Source organism: Dendronephthya gigantea, unplaced genomic scaffold (genome assembly GCF_004324835.1).
Source record: "Dendronephthya gigantea isolate DGI-Jeju-01 unplaced genomic scaffold, DenGig_1.0 000076F, whole genome shotgun sequence".
In the NCBI taxonomy this organism is placed as follows: domain Eukaryota; kingdom Metazoa; phylum Cnidaria; class Anthozoa; order Malacalcyonacea; family Nephtheidae; genus Dendronephthya; species Dendronephthya gigantea.
The window spans coordinates 391,034-410,314 of record NW_021163086.1 but is presented as its reverse complement, the minus strand read 5'-3'; the positions used below and the strand labels follow the sequence as shown (position 1 = coordinate 410,314).

General features: G+C 36.2%; 1 protein-coding gene across 1 annotated transcript; it reads left to right on the top strand.

The window, feature by feature from the left end:
• Positions 1 to 37: 37 nt before the first annotated feature.
• LOC114531889 (uncharacterized WD repeat-containing protein alr3466-like) lies at positions 38 to 17,504 on the top strand. Its single transcript, XM_028553487.1, has 25 exons — positions 38 to 217; positions 5,593 to 5,692; positions 6,142 to 6,229; positions 9,204 to 9,303; positions 9,420 to 9,452; positions 9,582 to 9,654; positions 10,192 to 10,263; positions 10,521 to 10,589; positions 10,800 to 10,880; positions 11,320 to 11,422; positions 11,761 to 11,851; positions 11,940 to 12,038; positions 12,450 to 12,540; positions 13,028 to 13,175; positions 13,368 to 13,470; positions 13,643 to 13,770; positions 14,365 to 14,508; positions 14,582 to 14,634; positions 14,905 to 15,009; positions 15,250 to 15,367; positions 15,627 to 15,692; positions 16,005 to 16,117; positions 16,848 to 16,941; positions 17,022 to 17,076; positions 17,414 to 17,504. Exons 1-25 carry the CDS (start codon positions 115 to 117, stop codon positions 17,422 to 17,424), a joined length of 2,241 nt encoding a protein of 746 aa, XP_028409288.1. The 5' UTR covers positions 38 to 114; the 3' UTR covers positions 17,425 to 17,504.
• The last annotated feature ends 1,777 nt before the right edge of the window (positions 17,505 to 19,281 follow it).

Below are 19,281 nucleotides of genomic sequence, written 5' to 3'. Positions count from 1 at the left end.
GTCATGTAGAGACTAATATAGTGACTCATTGTGCTGTCGCCATGACAACACAAGATGGCGGCCAAATATGAACTGTTCATTTACTGATGAGCACTTTCTCTAGTCAATCGAAAGATGGCTATGGAACAAGTGCAAATTATAAAGGACACACATTGTAAATCTATTACAGCTGTAGGCTATAATCCAATAAAGCATGAGATATTAGCTGGATTTGAAGGTATTTTGGGCAATTTTTGGCTATATCACGATAGGCCGTCTGACTTAATAATACACGTGTAGTGACCTGTGCATGTGTTTCCGATGATCTTTCATCTTTTCAGCTAATTAGAATTTTACAGTAAGAGTTAGGTAAAAATTTATAACAATGTTCAAAAAACCTTGATCGATCATTCCATAATTGGACCTATATTTCAATTCTTTAAGTCACAAAGGTATGCTGTTTCCCACAATATAGCCGCGGACAAGTAGCTAGTCAATTGCTCGAAGCAACAGTCATCTGCCTAATTTTTAAAGCGAATTTGTTAATTAACACTGTTTTGAGGCATATTTTCGCTACTAATATGTATGCACATACTTTGAATCTGAGATGGGTATATAAAAACGTTTCTTGACAACAAGAGTATGTTGTAAAATCGGTGAAAACAAATTTGCTATGAAATGGACGTACTTTACAGGGCCGTAGCTAGAAGCTTAATTGAGGGGTGTATATTCATTTATTATATACACAAGCGCTGGATATGCAGTCTGATTGCGAGCTACTAGACAGATATTAGCTCGAATCTGTCTATTAGAGAAACATTAAAATCAAAATGGCCCTGATAGCTGAAACTTGCAAGGTAATTTTTGTTTGCCACTTCGCGGTATAGTCGAAGATGAGAACAAAATGTGTGTTAACAGTGTTTCGGAGAAACTCAGAGGGTGGAATGAATTCGAACTACGTGGAAGTACAGTTTCTTGAGGTCGACCTTGCAGTTTGCGAGTTGTCTTAGAGCAGATAGAGGGATTTAGATATCACGACGCGACGTCAAAGACGACGTGAGTTGATCGAGACGGTCTGCGTCGACAACACCGTAGTCTTTATTTGGATAATTAAAAATCAATGGCAAGATGGCTTTTAGTGGTTATTTACTCATTGATGTGTGACAAACCGGAAGAAAAAGTTCAGATAACAAAGATGAAAAAAATCGACACCAGGAACGCTCATGAATATTGTACATATCTTGTCGTACATTATTAATGTTTAAGCGACTTTATATTTTATTCGTGAATAGATTGTTACCGGTACTGTAGAATAACGTGTATATACGACTGTAAATATAAGAATTTTTTGCCGTTTCATTGCTATTATTTTGCTTTGTAAATTTATTTTATAATTCGAATTCAATGTAATCTGCATTCAAGACAATTTAGAGTTACGCTGAAAGAAATTTGATAGAAAGTTGTAGTTTCATTTTCACACAGGAACTGAGGAAGTATCGGTATTATATTCAAAATATTGAAAACAATATACGTTGAATTATATATAATGAGCGAAGCTGAAGATAACGGCAAGGACGAGACAACGGTATTTAACGAAGGAAAAGACAAAGAGAAAGAATGACCAGATTATTAAACATAACGACCATGATTACGAATTGATGAACAAAGGGGAGAAACATTAGACATTATGAATAGGTTAGAAAGAGCTTATATGGAAAATAGTGACCAAGTGAATGCGATGAAAACTAGTGGGTGATAAGGCTGATGCTACAGTTGATCAATTCGAAAGTGTAATCTGGCTCGTTAGCATAAAAGTTGTTAAAGATGAATTCAGTTACAGTTAGGAAAGATAACGAGGCCGACGGAAGCCAGGCGCCGAGATTACAGGCAAGAAAAGAAGGCTGAACAGTGGGCACCGTTACGAAAAGAACGAATAGAAATAGTCAAAAGGGAAGAGAAGAATATGAAGAACAAGAACGATAGTTACTGGAAGGAAGGGAAGCTAAAGATGAAGAAGAAAATAAATCTCAAGAATGAAATGAACAGGTTGATAGACAGTTGGTAAATATCCGGAATGAAAATGAATGATCACCACGCAACAATGGAATCATCAGAGATCACGAATCATCACGAAAAAGATCAACCAGCTTTGAAGGAGATCGGAGCAGCTAAACCGCAGGCACAATTCGAGAGAGTTCGGATCTGTCAGAGTTTGCAGGTAACAAGATGGATTTTCAAAAGTGGCACGCAGCATTTACGAGCTGTGTGGATTTAACATATCTTTCACCTCAGTTTAAAATGTCTCGTTTGGAGGCGTGCATTACGGGCGAGGCGGCAGATACAATAATAGGGTTGGGATATTCGGCGGAGGTATATAAAGCTGCAAAAACATGACTGGTTTGTAAGCATGGAGGACGCCGTTTTCCCATTTGGAAAGGCTAAAAAACCCATTGAATAGAACAATTCAAAGGACGTATTAGAACGAGCTGTTATTGCACTAAATAAAAAAAGGGTTGCGAATCAGATTTGGAGAATTATGCCCTCCATATCCTTGTATTGAAAAAATAAGACCTAAATGGTTACTTAAACAGTGCTACAGATGAATAAAAGAAAATCATTAGATCGATTCTCTGGAAAAGCTGAAAAATTAAGTGGCAGAGAATGCAGAGTATCAGATCCAAGCAACCGAAATTAAAAATGGGACTGGTTTGGATAGCGAAAAAAGGAAAAAAACATAGATAACAAAGAACCAATCCATGTTCGGCTTGTTCTGGAGGTTCATGCTCTTGAAGCCGGTTGTCAAGAAAACCACAATCGAGGCCTCAACGGAGATAAAAAAGAAGGATACAAAAAAAGCATTTCAATCCACACATGACCTGAACGGAGATGAGGGAAATCATTTAATAAACATGGAAACATTAGGAGATCATGAGGGCGCGAAGATTGCCTTGCGAACAGTGCCAATTATCGTCCAGAGCGAGAATGAAGTTGGTTGGCTATTAAAAATCAAGCAAAATTGGACACACTTGAAAGATGTTCAAGTTAGAGAAAGGGAATGACATTGATGTTCTGCTCGGAGCCGACAAATATGAATTAATGTATTCGATAAAAGAATTCCTTGGTGCGAAAGATGAACTAGTTGCAAGACTCTGTCCTTTGAGATGGACGGCGGTATGGAATATCGGGCAGCGTAAGGAGCAGGGTATACTGGATATCCTGAAAGTACCAAAAGAAGAAGTAAAACCGGAGAAAGGGTGGTTTCTTCCCCATTTTTCATTGGTTTGTCCAACAGTTGACAAGTACCAAGATAAGGATCGTATTCGATGGTGCTCTTTACGAAGGCAAGAGCCTCAGCACTGAAGCATTATCTGGCCCAGAGATACAGAGCAACGTGGTTGACATGTTGGTCCTTCCGCCGAAGATGTAAGTCAGATGTGCCATCAGTTGTTACGTGCAGAAAATCGGCTATCACAATGATTTTTGTGAAGAGTTTTGGATTCTTTAAAAGAGCCAGAAGTATACGGATTTCTCAGATTGTTACTGTCCGTCCTGCGTGCAATATACAATACTGTATATATATATATACAGTCCAGTTGTCAGCGTATCGTTACATACTGCTGTCACGCGCTGCAGTCTATTCCAGAATACCAATTCGAGTCAGTTTTTACACGTCTGATTGCATAAAAGACGAGATTGGCCTTTTGAAAGCAGTAAGTATTTGGAACTCATGGGAGCATTGATTTGAGTACGATTGGCGAAACGAATTTCATTGTCCTTGTAGAAATACCAATGGAAGATGTAACATATCTGTTTGGGTCGATAGAATGATCGTCCACTATTGGATTCATGGACGAAGCAGTGGTTATAAGCCTTTTGTCGCCCATCGAGTTGGCAAGATATACGAACAGTCGAGTCCGAGTTAAATCCTGCAGATCTGGGCACGCATTAGGTGAAAGTAAATGAATCGAAAAGCAACCAACTGTGGTGGTACGGTACCTAGTTCTTACAGAAATTAAAAGTACTAAAAGTTCAAGCCCCAGATCAAGTTGATGTTGCGACAAATATCGGTGGCCCTATAGTTTCGTAATAGAGTTCAAGTTCAACAACAGAGCAGGTTGAATCCATCACAGTTTTCGAAATCGTATAGAGTTAATAACGATAAGAAATTGGAATTCGGGTATTGTCTAGCACGAATACATGGTTGCATGGGTTCAACGATTTATCAACAACTGTCGCCTAGCGAAAGGTTGGGGGACTCGAAACGGATGAACTGCACGAGACTGAAAGAAGAGTTTTTCAAGAGGCACAGTTAGCAGCGTATCCTGAAGAAAATAAAGCTTTAAAGGAGAAGAGTTAACCAAAGAAAGGTGGTATGCTTGCTTTCACGCCGATACTTACGGATGGTTTGTTAAGATCTAGTACAACGTTACTTTACTAGTACGAAATGCCTAAATCGGAGTGTGTGGTACAAGTTCGTGAAAATATGGTGTGCGTTTTTAAGATGTGGGATTAATTAAAGTACACAATTAGTAAACAATCTTTTACAATTGCTATCGTCATATGTATGTTGCGATTGAAGTTTTAAAGTTTAGCTAATTGCAAAATCACGGCGCTTAGTGGCATATGACAATCGACGACAAATAATTTGCCCTGCATTATAAATATCAATCGAAGGCGCCTTTCCGTATTGGAAATTGAACAAGTTTGAATGTGGAAACTAGGGGGATGTGGAATGTTCTGTGGAATGTTCTAACTGTTTTTATACAAGTTGCTTTTTAAAATGATGCATGTAGTTTCATACGTTGTATACGCTACCTTGCACTGTGTAATGTGTATTTATGGTGAGCCGGCATATCCTTCGGGGGTTCACCTTCAAAGGCGGTTTAAAGATCAGCACCTAACAACAAATGGAAGCACACAAAAGAGCAATGAGTGAGATCAGGGTAGCATGGAATGGATGTTTGGTAACATCATAATAAAGTTTTTTTACTTCAAAGGAAAAATGAAGGTAAATTTAGGTCCATAGGCAAAATGCATATTATTTGTGCATTGCCTAAAAATGCTCGTACATGACTTTATGGTAACATCATTTGAAGCCTTTTACACTTGCATCACCTTTATTATGTGAGTATTTAATTGTGGTAATAAATAACACGTTTCCATCTTGTTGTAACTTGTATCTATTGCACCCAGTTAAAATTTTTCAAATTGACTCAACATTGATTTAATACATAATATTAATAATTGTTACAGACATTCCATTCGAAATTCCATATTGTTTCCAAATATGCAGTAATTTATAATATAAATATTTGTACAATATATAGATATTTATTATATATTAATATAAAAAAGGTAATGCCATAAATCCTTTGATATAACGTAAACATAATATTATCGATATAATTATTAACTCTCGATGCATTATATGTTAATTGTGGTTGTTATTGTTACGAGCCGATCCTTTTAATTACTATTAAATGGCTCCGCTTTTGGCTCAATTCGCTCGCAACAAAGTCTGTGGAACCGGTTACTTTTCAATTATTTGTTCTTTCTATTCATATCATGATAGAATGTAGGTAAGCAAGTGTAATAAACTTATACACATTTTAGATGGTGTTATTAAGGCTTGGGATTACTCCACTGGTGAAGCTGGAAAATCTGTACGTTCTGTTCACGAACATGAGGGCTTTGTCACAGCATTTCTTTTCTGGTAAGGAAACAAATAAAGGGACAGAAAAGCAGTGATCTTTATCTAACCCCTAACCTAGTCAAAGGCGTGTTTGCAAGTTATGAAAAAATCCAAAAATATGATTTATGTATAATTGAAAGGTGAACGTTTATTTAATACTTTTAAATATACAGTACCCCGAAATATGCTAGGATATCATTGAACGCATACTTTTAGTAGCGAAAACATTCGTTTCCGATCTCTTTATGATATCTGACAACTTGCTCGTCCTGAAAATCTGATTATGTGCATATCGCTGCTTGTACTTTACATTCTATTAGTATTATTCTATATAGTTGTAAATAATGGCTTCCTTTTTTACTATTAGCTGTTAAATTTGATCAATGCCATAGATTAGCTGAGACTGCATTTTTCAATAGAGATTCCAAAATTTTGTTTTTCGTTAGCGCTTTTTCACCAAAAATTTGCAGGTCGGAAGCCAAACTGATGTTTTCAAGTGGTAACGATGGTACGATTATTGCGTGGGGATCTGGAGGAGCTGTTTATGACCAAGTTCATGTATGTAACTCTTACAAAGATTAAAAGACTTACACCGATATAATTTAATTTTAAGGTCATGTCTATGAAGGCAATTTTGCTTCTAGTTGCAAAGCGTTTTTTAACACATGGTGATGCTATGCAGGAGGAATAATACCAGGAAAATTACGATAATGATTATTTTGATCGTTCTGTTGACAGGGGCGAATTTGACATGGTAGCCAAACTTAATCGAAGGATTATTATTATACGGAAATCTCTTTATTACTCCATTTATCTTTTTATACGTCGTCAAGGTCTAACTAATATTTTAACATTCAAAATTACTCCAGCGGTACCTCGTTCAGTACAGTGTACAAATAGTCAAGAAACGCGGGTATTTGCGGGAGTTCAAATTTTTAATTCGAAATTAGGCCGTGTAATTTATCCTGACACCCTTATTCCGCTACACTGCCGTCAACTTGTGTTACAACTAGCTTAAACAACTAGGAAGACAAAAAACCCAACCACAGTGACAGAACATCGGTTTCGTTCCGCAGGTTAGTTTGTTTTGATTTGTATAAAAAATTTGTCGTAGCGACAGATTAAAAAAAATAATTTAGACGTGATATTTGATGTACATTTGAACATGCACTGTATTGAGGTTTCGATTATCTAAACAAGTCAAAAAGTAAATTATATACCTTAAACTGACTGAAAAGCAGTACCTTACTACTTTTAAATAAAATTTTCTATTGAGTAAAGTAAGTAAGTAGAGTACATCTGGGATTATTTAGATATATGCCTGAGCAGGGACCACGGAGTGTTTTTCGTATTGCTGAAGCTCGGAACAGTGCGCCTGCTAGGAGAATCCGGGAAGGTTTTGGAAATATACATAGGCCTCTGCAAATTGAAATGGTCCCAAATGCCTCTCAATTTAAGGATTATTGGGAAATAGTAGATACTTTGTAAAGTTTCCAGCACGTTTGGCGTTCATATACAAACATTAAACAATACAAACAACCAAAGAGGCCGGAAACCATGCTTTGGTTATGATGTCAAATATTTTGACATGGATAACCACGCAGGTTAAAGGGTCTAATTCTGGTGCTATGTGAAGTTTCAAGCATGTTTGGTGCTCATATACAAACATCTATATAAAGTTACAACTTCGAATATGGCCGGAAAACGGCATACTCGACCATGATCGAATATACCGGAAAACGATATACTCGACCATGGTCGAATATGCGGAAAAACCGTACACTCGACCATGGTCGAATATACTGGGAAATGGTACACTCGACCATGGTCTAATTCTGGCCACGCAGTTTTAATGGTCAAATGCCATGTTCCTATGGAAATTTGTGGCGATATACAAACATTAAACAATATAACGTATATGAAATGGATAACCACGCTGTTTTGATGGTTAAATGCTTGTTCTTTTTGTCTCTGTTTTTTTTCATTTTGGCCAAATATATGTATTGAACATAACTAATTTCAATCCATTTGTAAACATAGCGGATTTATTACGACAGATATCGTTGGAAATTAGAATACTCATTTCCTTTACGTTGAAGAAGTAAAAGTTACGATAGTATTCAAGATAAGATACCCTGCGTATACTTGTAAGCAAAAAATAAAAATTGCTAAAAATATTGCTTGTAAATTTGAGCGAACTAAAAATATTCGAAATTAAAGACTATATACGAAAAAACTCTTGATGGGGCTAAAGCTCAGCGAGCCACCCTGCTCCGCGGTCCCTGATGAGCAAATAGTATTCGCTATTTCATGAATGAGCAATAATTTGAATCAATAATTATGCCATTCAAATCCCCAATTCTGTACTTGGATATCTTCAACTAACCTAGCACGGTGCTTAGCAGATTGAAAAAAGCAATTAGAGCTTTAAACAACTGTCCAGAATGGAAAGCGACGTATCCTAGCGCATATGCAGCAACCATTTTTCACGACAAGACATTGTCTTCCCAATATCTGACGGAGCAGACGAATCAACGAAATTAGAAACAAGTGCAGTACCAATTAACGAAGAAAGAAACTTCGAAAGCCCTTGTGGTTGTCTACAACAGTCATATTTCTGAGAACGATTGACCGCTTGTGAGATCTACTGAATTCAAGAAACCCAAAGAGAAAAAGGATTCCAACCGCTTATAGATCGCGTATCGAATCCAAAGGCTAAGATTAAGAAATTCCGAGATCTGCATATTTTAGAAGCAGCCGCATTTTTATTTACCTAAAAGAAAATGTCCGAACAAGAATTTCTTGTCCTAAACGAGGCAAACAAGCGAACCTCGATCGCTGATTGAAAACAGTACCTTGCTGAGTTTAACGTGAAAAAGTCCTAATGCTCTAATGGCACAGTGGTTCTGGAATGGAAGATTTATGCATCATCCAGCGACGATTTTGCATATTTTGTAACATATTAAGGCATCTGTTTAGAAGATCTCATGGATATTTGTTGATAACATTGAACCATCTTTGGCTGTTTGATGACCAATCAAATGTAAAAAAAATAAGAGCAACAGCATGGTCAAAAAATTTAGGTGCGAAATATCGTGGATCCGCCCCTGTTTGCTGATATTTTTCTCCCGAGAAAAAGAAATTAATGCAGAAGACGAAATTAAAGCATGTCATGCACACAGTAACAGATTTTCTTTACTAATTTTCACACCTCCCAACGTGCATGGTTTGATCCGAGCATAAATTTCCTTGCGTATAACATGACCTTGCGGATTATAGATCACTTAAATTAAAGTAAATTTCTTCCCACACAGCTTGGAAAAAATATATTTATCGGCACAGAATTTTGAACAGAAAAGTTGTTTGTTATCATGATTAAAATTTGTGGCCTCTTTGAGGATCGGGGATGATAAATTTACGTTGAAAGACTAAATTAATTTTTAATCACGATAACCAACCATGCACTTTGTCTTTGTTTTAGTTCAACAAATTCGATGTTTAAAATCCATAAATTTGAATCTTTTTATTAAAGATTGGTATTCCTATTTATGGTATGGCTTGGCATTCACGAAAAAACCAATTAATTGCTTGTGCAGGAACAACAGTTCAAGTCTTTTCAATGAAAGATCCTGGTAAGCATTTATTATTTGGTTTGTATTAATTTCCCCCTATTTTCCTCTACACAAGTTAGTCTTCGATAAATAAGAACACAACTTTTTAAAACAATATAATTACTCTGTTTTACTAGGAAAGGAATTAGGTCACGTCATCGATACTAAAGGTAAGTGTATATATGAACAATATTTCCCCCTATTTATCTGTTAGTCGGAAAACCATTAGCTGTACTTTATTAATTCAGAATTTCAGACCAATAAAAATGGCTCTCCCTTCAAATAATTATTGTTTACAGCGTACATATGTCGCGAGCATACTGATATAGTGAAATGTATAGCTGCACTGGAAACAAGACTTTACAGTGGCGGGTAAGTTGTCAGAAGAATTGCCTTAGGATATAGGAGTTTATCTCAACCAATGCACTCTGGTTTTGATTAATGAAAGTAATCACCACACAAAGATATTTACATTCACGACCCAACGTTTCGACACTTCGGTCTAGTGTCTTCCTCAGGGGTGATCTGATGTTGAAACATCAATGTTGGGAGTATATAAAGATCAACGTCAGATCACCCCTGATGAGGACACTAAAGACCGGAGTGTCGAAACGTTGGGTCGTGAATGAAATCTTTGTTTGGTGATTAGTTATATTAATCAAACCCAGAGTAGCGATAATTAAGATGGTTTATATACCTAGTTGCCGTGACAGAAGTTATTAACTTCAATTCGTTGCGTATAAGATATGGCCAAAATGATCATGTTCAGGGTATATAACGATGCCTGGTTGTCGTGAACTTAATTATTAACTTCAATATAGGAGTTTGTTATTAGATATCCCCTGCAACACGAGTTTTGAGGGATATAATCTAGGCATTCCTGGCTTCTCTTTTTTGTTTCCTTGGCAGTTTTGACAGAACCCTCATTGTTTACGAATCATTGTCTTATCCTGGTGCTAGAGGATTGAAAGTAGCGACGTGGTGCGTTAAATTATTTTTTATTTAGATATGACAATCACATGTGAGAAAAAATGTTAGAATCGTAAGCTTAAAAACTTTATAATAATCAAGCAGAGTGTATATATGAAGGAAGAAAAAGTGAATGTCCAAGTTGAGATCCCTGTGGAACACCAGTGCTGATTTTCGTTAGAAACACTCAAATCTCATCAATTTGTTTTATATGCCATTCTTTCCTTTTCTTTGATCATTAAATGGCTACTTTTTTTTCCTTATTGCAGTATTAGAGACGCTCACGAGGCAGGAATTACCTGCTTGTCAGTAACTCGCGATTCTGACAATAATACTCTGTAAGTTTTATTAGACAATATTCTTTGGTTTGTATTCCAAAATTCCGTCTATTCGAAAGGGTAAAATCGTGCTTATAAGCTGTACGTTTGTTCTAGTCTTACAAACTCTTTCAGTTGGATTAGAACATACCTAGAACGAAGTAATTATTCGTTAACTTTTCAACAAGATTTGACTTTGGTTAAAGCACAGATTCTCATTGAATTATTAAGGTTATTTACCGGTTCCTTTGATAAATCTGTGAAGATATGGACTCCCGATGGTCAAATTATGCATAGATTTGATGGATTTAGGTAAGGTGGAAGAGACTTCGATTCATATTTGTCGTAATATAGCCCCGCTTATTTCTAAATGGCAGGTTGAATTAGGCACACTATAAGTGACTAGGGTAGTAGTATGTAAAAGATCAAATTTTCCTGGTGCTAAATCACATATTAAAGTATACTGGAAGGAATCTGCCAATTTTTTTCAAAATACAATAACATGATTGCCCCGGTTATTTTTTCCTCAGCAAGGATGATTACTAGCGTAGTTCTACAAGAGATAAAGGATTTTTAGTTCTATACGTGCCAGGAACACGAATTATAAAAGAGCAAATATTTATTTTATGCCTGATATTTCGCGAGCATTTGTTGATTACAATTAGTGATACATCGTTTTTTCGTTTGAAAAATTTGCCGATCACGCGTACCAGCTGATGATTACTTTCTCAATCCTTTTTTGTTGCTATAGTTCAGTAATAACAGGTTTGGTATATGTCAGACCAGCGAAGACAATATGGATAGCCGCAGGCGGGTTCGAGGCGCCCATGTACGATCCGAAGTCAGGCGAAAACGTACGTTAATCTTTAATGACGCCTTAATTCAAAGACAAACGATATAACGGTGTTACCCTATCCCCTATAACCATAATGAAAAAACTAAACGCGTTATTGTAAACTGCAGTGGTCCTCGCGAGCATGTTAATTCATTTATCATCATAACCATCCTCATCGGTGGTCCGATAACCCGTAAAAATACACATATTTTTTTTTTAAGTAGCAGTTCGGTGACATAAGACGTGATATAACGGCTTTTTTTTTCAATTGACATTGGGCAGTACATCCATGGTGCCCAAAAAATTTATCTTCGTGCTGAATATCAAAATTTACGTTAGCATTTCGTTTCTGAACAGGTCTCAGATTTTATTGGTACATTTCACACACCCAACGAAAATATACTGTTAGAATTGCTGGCTTTTATACCAGAGCTAGGACAAGTGATAGGTTTGTTTCCGTCAATGTTAATTATGAATTAACAAATTATTAACTATTTGTTTCGCATCATAATATGTTTGTTTTGTTTCATGTCTAGGTACTAATATCAGACGGCAACTCATTCTTTGGAAATTCAACCCCTCCGGTTGTTTAACTACCTTGAGACATAATTGCCCTGTTGAGTCACTTGCATATAGTGAGTGGATAAGAATCGTGTATAATTTATTAGTCATTTCGTTTTTTCTGAGAATTAAACGTTTATTGAAAGGCTTTGTGATATAATGCTAGTACAAACGCAATTGTTAATGCTAGTGTTTAGGATAGTTTTTAGGACTGAACACATGCAGTGTTCATCAGAGTAGGCTGGATCAGCTGATCCATATTTCCTTAATGCAACTACCATGAATTCCAAGCAAAACAAATTTAATTTTTTGTATAACAGCAGCATTAAGCAGTGCTTTCCTAGCGACTAGCGTTGTAAACAATATGAGGTTCCATAAAATCCTGCTAGTAGAAAACGAATTATGGAATTATTATTATGGAATTACAACTCAAATGTTGGAGTTGTCTCAGTAACAATTGATATTATATACATTTGTTTTTCCAGCTCCTAAGGTCCCCCTGCTGATATTTAGTGGTGGCAGCGATGGAAATGTCACAAAGTGGGAACGACTTCAAGCCAGCAATTTTATCTATAGGTAAAGGGATCAAAACTAAGGAAATTGTAATAGATAAATAGCCATCTTGAATTTGATTTCATGTGGATATAATTCTACCATTGAAGTTTAAAAACATGAACATGCTTAATTATAAGCAAAAAATGTTTCGTATAAAATTGAAACACGTATAAAAAATTGGCCAATGGGAAATTAGAATTCTCTGGCCTACATGTTGTCATTGAGAAAGGCCCTCTTTCCACGTTTATTTTAGGCAGTTGTCGTAATACATTAGATAGGGTGTTAAGAAAAGACACTGCCAGTCTTCTCCCTTGTTATTTGTTTAATTGCGACTTTGAGAGTTACAATAAATGTAGACCTAGAAACCATGACATTCACGATCATTTTGATCTTAATTGAATGCAAAGAATGAAAACATTGTGCTCGGTAACCCCTTTCTTAACTGTGTACTTGTCTGTCGGATGAATGCAGATTTTAATGTAGTGGATACATGCCCTTATACCTTTAGTAAAGAAACATTTCCAAGGAGCGAAGGACTTGCTCGACTTGCTTACCAGTTTACTGAGAAGTATGAGAAAATTGGTGGAAGAAGTGAGAGAAAAAGACCAAAAGAATTGTATTCTGCTTCCCCTGATTGTGGTAAACTCACGAAAATGGTAAGTAAAGTGAAAGACTCGATGATGAGGCTCAAGCCTTGCAGGAAATTAACAAATTTTAAACCACTTAACTGTGAAGATGTCTTACATCTAGAATTATTGTTTAAGAAAGGGAGACGAGTTCAAGGGTTTAAAATAAAACGAGGGTGTATGTTTTTTCTGTTATTTTGTAATTGAATAAATTTATTGCAGAGTTACTCAAACCCAGACTTCACCAATGATGTGTCCATACTGAATTCTTTATTCGTTGAAAGTTTGGACTTGTTAGTGTTTGCATCAGAGGACAATAATATTTGTAAGTACAGTTCGATAGATAAGACGTTTACGTGCAGGTAACAACAAGAAACCGTTAAAGCAATGGCAAAATGTGTAAAATTATCTTTTTTTCTAAAATATGTATAAATTTCTTTCTGAATTTCTTGGTAGTCTTTCTTAACATTTCCAAATGTGTCTCATTCTGCATGTAGATGTTTGGGGTTTTGACAAGAATGCCGTGGACGTTTTACAGAAAATGAAACCGGTCGATGAAGTTTTAAATCACAGATATGCGATTTTACTAGATAACGGTGGTTGTATGCCTGAGACAGAAACTGGTGTAAGTATAGAAGTTCTTAAAAGTAAGCCTTACCACTTGTTTCTCTATCACCTCGTGTTACTCCTCTGCTTATGCTCCACTTCATACTTTACTTTCTTATACTTCACCTTTATGCTTAACTGCGTCTTATCCTCCACCACTTAACGCTCCGCCTCCTCGTCTTTTTCTTTCCTATGCTTCCTTCCACCGGCCTCCTGCGTTACTACTCCGTACTTTTCCTTCTTATGCTTAAAATCCTCTTGCTTTATCTCCTCATTCTTATCCCCATTATGCATTCGCCTTTTCTTCACCTCCTCTCGTAATTCAGAGCTTAATGGTACAGTAAAAGTACTACATTCCACCGAAATTTTATTCAGCCGGAATTCTTTATCTGGTTTAAAGTATGAGTCGAATAATATCTTTTCAACATATAATCTATTTATTGTACAATCTTTATATTACATTTATTACACACTTAATATGTTCACCAACTCTTATAATACATAAAAAATTGTTAAATTGAAATTTCTTATCGCTGTCTGATACATGAAAATGATATCAATATCGATCAATCCTGCAGAGATTTGATTCTGGATCATTGCTCAATTTTATAAGGTATCAAAAGGAAATATTGATTCCGTGACCAACCGAGTGGCTGGTTTTATATGCAAGAGTGTATTTAGCGAGCATAACAACTGTATTACTGGTATAGTAGCTGTGGAGAAAGATCATAGAGAAAGATATAATACAACATTTTTGGTAGGTGTTTCTTCCACAGTAAAATATTTCAATTTCTTGAAATGTTCATGATTTCGTCCTATGTGCGTTGTAGATTAGCACAGGCTGGGATCGAAAAATTCTTATATGGGATTTAGAAAAATTATGGTAAGGATTGTAATGCACGCAGATCTATGAAAATTAAGATAGTTAATGGTAGTTACGTTCTTTGAAAAAAAAAGTGTGTCTTAAGTCGTGAATTAATCTTTACAACAGAGAGAATTTGCAATAAAAATGCCATGATAGAGCAGAGTTTGCATGGCATGTATACATTGTTTAGAAGACTTTCTGACTATAATAGTGCTTCATGTAGGAACAATTTATTCACCTATCCTTTTGCTTAACTGTATGTGTTCGTCATATTTGCTCTTCTTTCAGCCTTCACGATGTATTCTATAACACAGCAGACTCGAATGGAAATACATCTTGTGCAGAACTTTCTGCAGATGGAGTCATTATGGACCTTGCATATAGCCCCGAAAGGTGCTTTAGGTTTTTTGTGAATGTATAATATTAATCAAAAGCACAACTTAATATGTGTTTTCTAGTAAACCTAGGCGTGCAGGAGAACATCACACTTGGTGTGCTAGTTAGCACACCTTTTCATATAACAACACCCAAACAACACCAAACATTGATGATTGGAATTTAAAACGGATTTGATTTTGTTTACTAGCGTGAATTTATTATTATTTATAATTAATTATGCATGTCGCATTTCAGAGATGAATTTGCATACGCTGCCTCGGACAAACTAGTCTACATTCGACAATTTTCCGATGAAGGCTCGAATATGAAATTGACCGGAATTCTTCAAGGTCACGAAGCTGACGTAACACAGGTATTCTCCTGGTCTACTAATATTGTAAGTTTTACTTCTTTTATCTACCGTGCTACATATCCCAGCTTGGTTGAGAGTCGCAAATAGGCGGGGTTAAGAGTGATCGAGGGATTCTGATGGAAAGCGCGCGTTATTTTGAAGAATATGCATTTACGCTTACTGAGCGTGAATAAGTTAATGAATAGGTTCTAATAGACCATAAAGTTTCTATCGTGTAGGGAAGTTCAATACAGCTAAATAGCAATACATTATTCTATAGGTTAAGTGGAATGCTGTGTTTTCCAAGTGGGTAACAGGCTCGGACGATGGAAGCATACGGATATGGGTAATGGCCTAACTACAGGGTGTCCCAAAAAACCAAAACTAATGAAATCACCATATAACAATGCAATAGTTAGAGTTTGAATGCCTAAACACCCTGTTTGGCCGACAAGTGTATAAATGTTTGACATAAGCATTTTTATGCATGATATGACAGTAAAATTTGTTCGTATCTACAAATGATTTTTATCACCAATATTTACACTTTACAAATATGGATAACAATATTTAAATTTACAACTCAAGCATCATGACGACATGACCCCTCTCTCTGGCAAACTGTCCGCAAATTTCTACCGTTTCATCAATGTTATAGAATGACGACGGAATGCAATGTGAACAGCAAATCAGCACTCAGGGAGCAATCACAGCACTTTGTATCGACCAAACAAATGGCTGTGTTGCTTTAGGTGTGCAGGATAGAATAAGGTATGTATGGAAGATGCAATAATACACTCGATGCGCATGCGCCTTCATGAATACTTCTTCAGTTTTTCGCCAAATTATGGAAACGGCATTGGAATTACAATCAGTTTCTGAATGCATGAAGTGTTATTTGATCCCATTTAACCAGGAAGCAGCGTGGCAGCTGAGTGTCTTCAAACAACAACTTCGTTTCAAATGTGGAATAACGATTAACTGCGTAAAATAGACAAAAAAGTTAGAAGAGTTAATATGAAAGTTTTACTTTGGTCCATCTACTTAATGCAGATGTCTAGTCGTATAATGTAAACAAACCCTGTGTTTACATTTTGAGCTGTTATATTTTTTGAACGACAACGTCTACTTATCTCACACATCATTGCTTTCCTGTTGTTTTAATTAAATATGATCCTGGGTCCCGCAATCAGGGGTGCAGCTATCGTGCTACTCACGCTACTGCCCGCAATGTGATGAGCATAACTGATGCGCAAACGCTACTGGGCAATATCTTTAATCCCAATTTCTTTCCTGCAAAAGTTATTAAAATCGTGCCATTTGGCTGCAGGAGGAGCGAAGAATCGCTCCTTTTGTATTAAATACGGACATAACTTTTCCGTATATGACACTTCAGTCGTGACACACCGAAAAATGAGGCACAATGACCTGGGATGATTGAAATGTTTAGGTTTTCATTACAACACCACTGGCTATATAATGACCTTTTGTTACTATAAAGGGTTTACGATCCCGATTGTCGAAAGTTTGTCCAAACAAATGTTGGTCACAGTGACTCTGTAAGAAGCATAATCCACGTGCCGGAAAGAGGGCAGGTTTGATGTTACTTCATAAGAATTTTCTGTTTTTTGAGCAAAATTTTAAAATAGATAACAGTATTCCGTCTGTTTTACAGTATATTTCTTCTTCTTGGGATAAGACAGTTCGAATCTGGAATGCATACAAAAAAAGTACGTATACAATTTAATCAAGTTGTTTCCCAATGATGACAAAAGGTTTCAACGATGTTGTCACAGTTATAAAAGCTTAACTGAAGTGAAAGTGTAAGTGTAGCACAACACAATTTTCCATCAACCGAGAACAACTTTTGCGTGTTAAAATGACAGCATGCTTCTTCACACAGTTGGCAATGCTTATTTTATTCATTCCGCGAGTAAGATATGCTCAGTATCGAAGATGTTTTTATTAGCGCTCTCTTCACGTACAGCATTTTATTCAGTTTGTTTTTACCAGCAGTTTTATGTTATTCGATTATGCGATTCTATTTTACCTTCAATTTCTTTGTAGAAGTTAAATGATGGCAGCATGGTTTCCTGATCAGGAGTAATAAATACATCCATGCCGTAATGAAGAATCTCCAAACAAAAATTTAATTATCAATGGTAAATTTGTGTAAAGAATTAATATTATTTTAATATATTTTTGTACATATTAATATTAACGACGCTTTAAACTTTTTAAAACCTGTTTTTTCATGTGTCTTGAAGAATCGATAGCTTTCATTGCCTTGGGGTACGCTCAGTCATTCGGCGAAATCGAAATTGATCCCACTTTACGTTGCACGGTCCAATCAAAGCAATACTAATAAAACACGATTATCAATCTGTATTTGTCTAATATGCACGCTTCAATCTGCACAGTAGTTCATTACAAAGTGCTTTTGCGTGGTCTCTAATAATCTTCTTTCTTTGAAATACAAGTAATGGAGCCACAGTCGATTTCCCGTAAAGAACAATTAGTATCCATGGGTATACGATATAATAAACCGTGAAGCTTGAGCCGTTCGGAAGAGTAAACATGTTCGTCACAAATGATGGAAAATATGATATAAGAATAACTGTTATTATGATGTAACTAGTTATTGTTGCTGATATTACTTTTTCGCGCTTCGCTCTCGCCATTTGTACTTTCTCCTGCTCGAGTATTTGCCGTTTGTGGTGGAGGACAAGTCGATGAATCCAAATCCATATAACCGCCACTATGACTATGGAACACATTATGCTTGCACCTGACAAATAGAAGTGAATAATTGTCGGGTAAAAATAGTGGGAAATCGACACCATTATTATAAAGGACCAAGATGAAACCACGGATACTTTCAGCCGAAATCGATTCACAATATTCTGGTAGTGATACGGATAAGCCAGAGTGACGAAGCGTTCCACGCTAAGAAAGACTATGGTCACCATGGAACATCCGCAACATGCGTATGTAGTGAGCTTAGCAACTATTCCTGTTGCGCAAACATCCGAGCCAAGGATCTCTTGTATTTTTTTAATAATGCTGATCGGTTGTACTATCGTGGTAACCATCAAATCAGATATTGCAAGACAGACGAACAGCACTGTACAAGAATTTCGTAAACGCGTGTTCTTCAAATACATTGCAACTAAAAGGAAGTTTAAGATCATCCCTGGTACCGAGAGCACAGCATTCAATATTATAATAGCGATGTTTGAATAGAAGTGAAGTCCTGTTGCCGACAATGTCAAACGGTATTCGTCCAGTACGTTGTCGCACTTGCTGTATTGTTGCGTAGACATTATTATATTTTGGCTTGTATCACTTCGGCAAGGTCGTGTGTGTGCATTTGTTTATGCTATAGATTGTCTAACACGTATATCTGCAGCTGGAAATCTTAATAGTTTTTTATTCATTTATATTGCATGTCGTGTCTCATTAACTACGATTTTTGATGGAGTAGAAGTTTTTGCTTGATTTTAATTGCGAACGCGAGATCACATCCGGGCGACAAATATCATGCCATGTGATGGAGTGCCAGTGCCAGTGGTCGTTTGATCAGTGAGGTTTGAAATTCTCATAGAAAATGGTTTGAATTGACTCGCACGAGAAAAAGGAATAAAGGTTTATTTAATTCACAAATTCTTGTGCAAACAAAACCATATTAACATTTTACATTATTCTCAATTTTTGTTCACGTCATAAAACGTGCATGCAGTAATTATAGAGTCGTCAACTTTATTAAACAATAATTTACAAAATTTGATTCTCAGACATTGGATATATCGTATTTTTTCTTTTCCACTAGGAAGACATTATGTATAGTGTAAATTTTTGTGTGCATATATAATTTTCAGATCCGGTTTTATTATGCAACACTAGTATTTTAAACTTTTATAAAAATTATACCTATA

Coding starts and splice junctions, on each gene's coding strand:
- LOC114531889 (XM_028553487.1), top strand. CDS start 115: ATGGCTATGGAACAAGTGCAAATTATAAAGGACACACATTGTAAATCT. Junction 9,453..9,581: donor TCACGTCATCGATACTAAAG/GTAAGTGTATAT, acceptor TATTGTTTACAG/CGTACATATGTCGCGAGCAT. Junction 15,368..15,626: donor ACGAAGCTGACGTAACACAG/GTATTCTCCTGG, acceptor ATTATTCTATAG/GTTAAGTGGAATGCTGTGTT.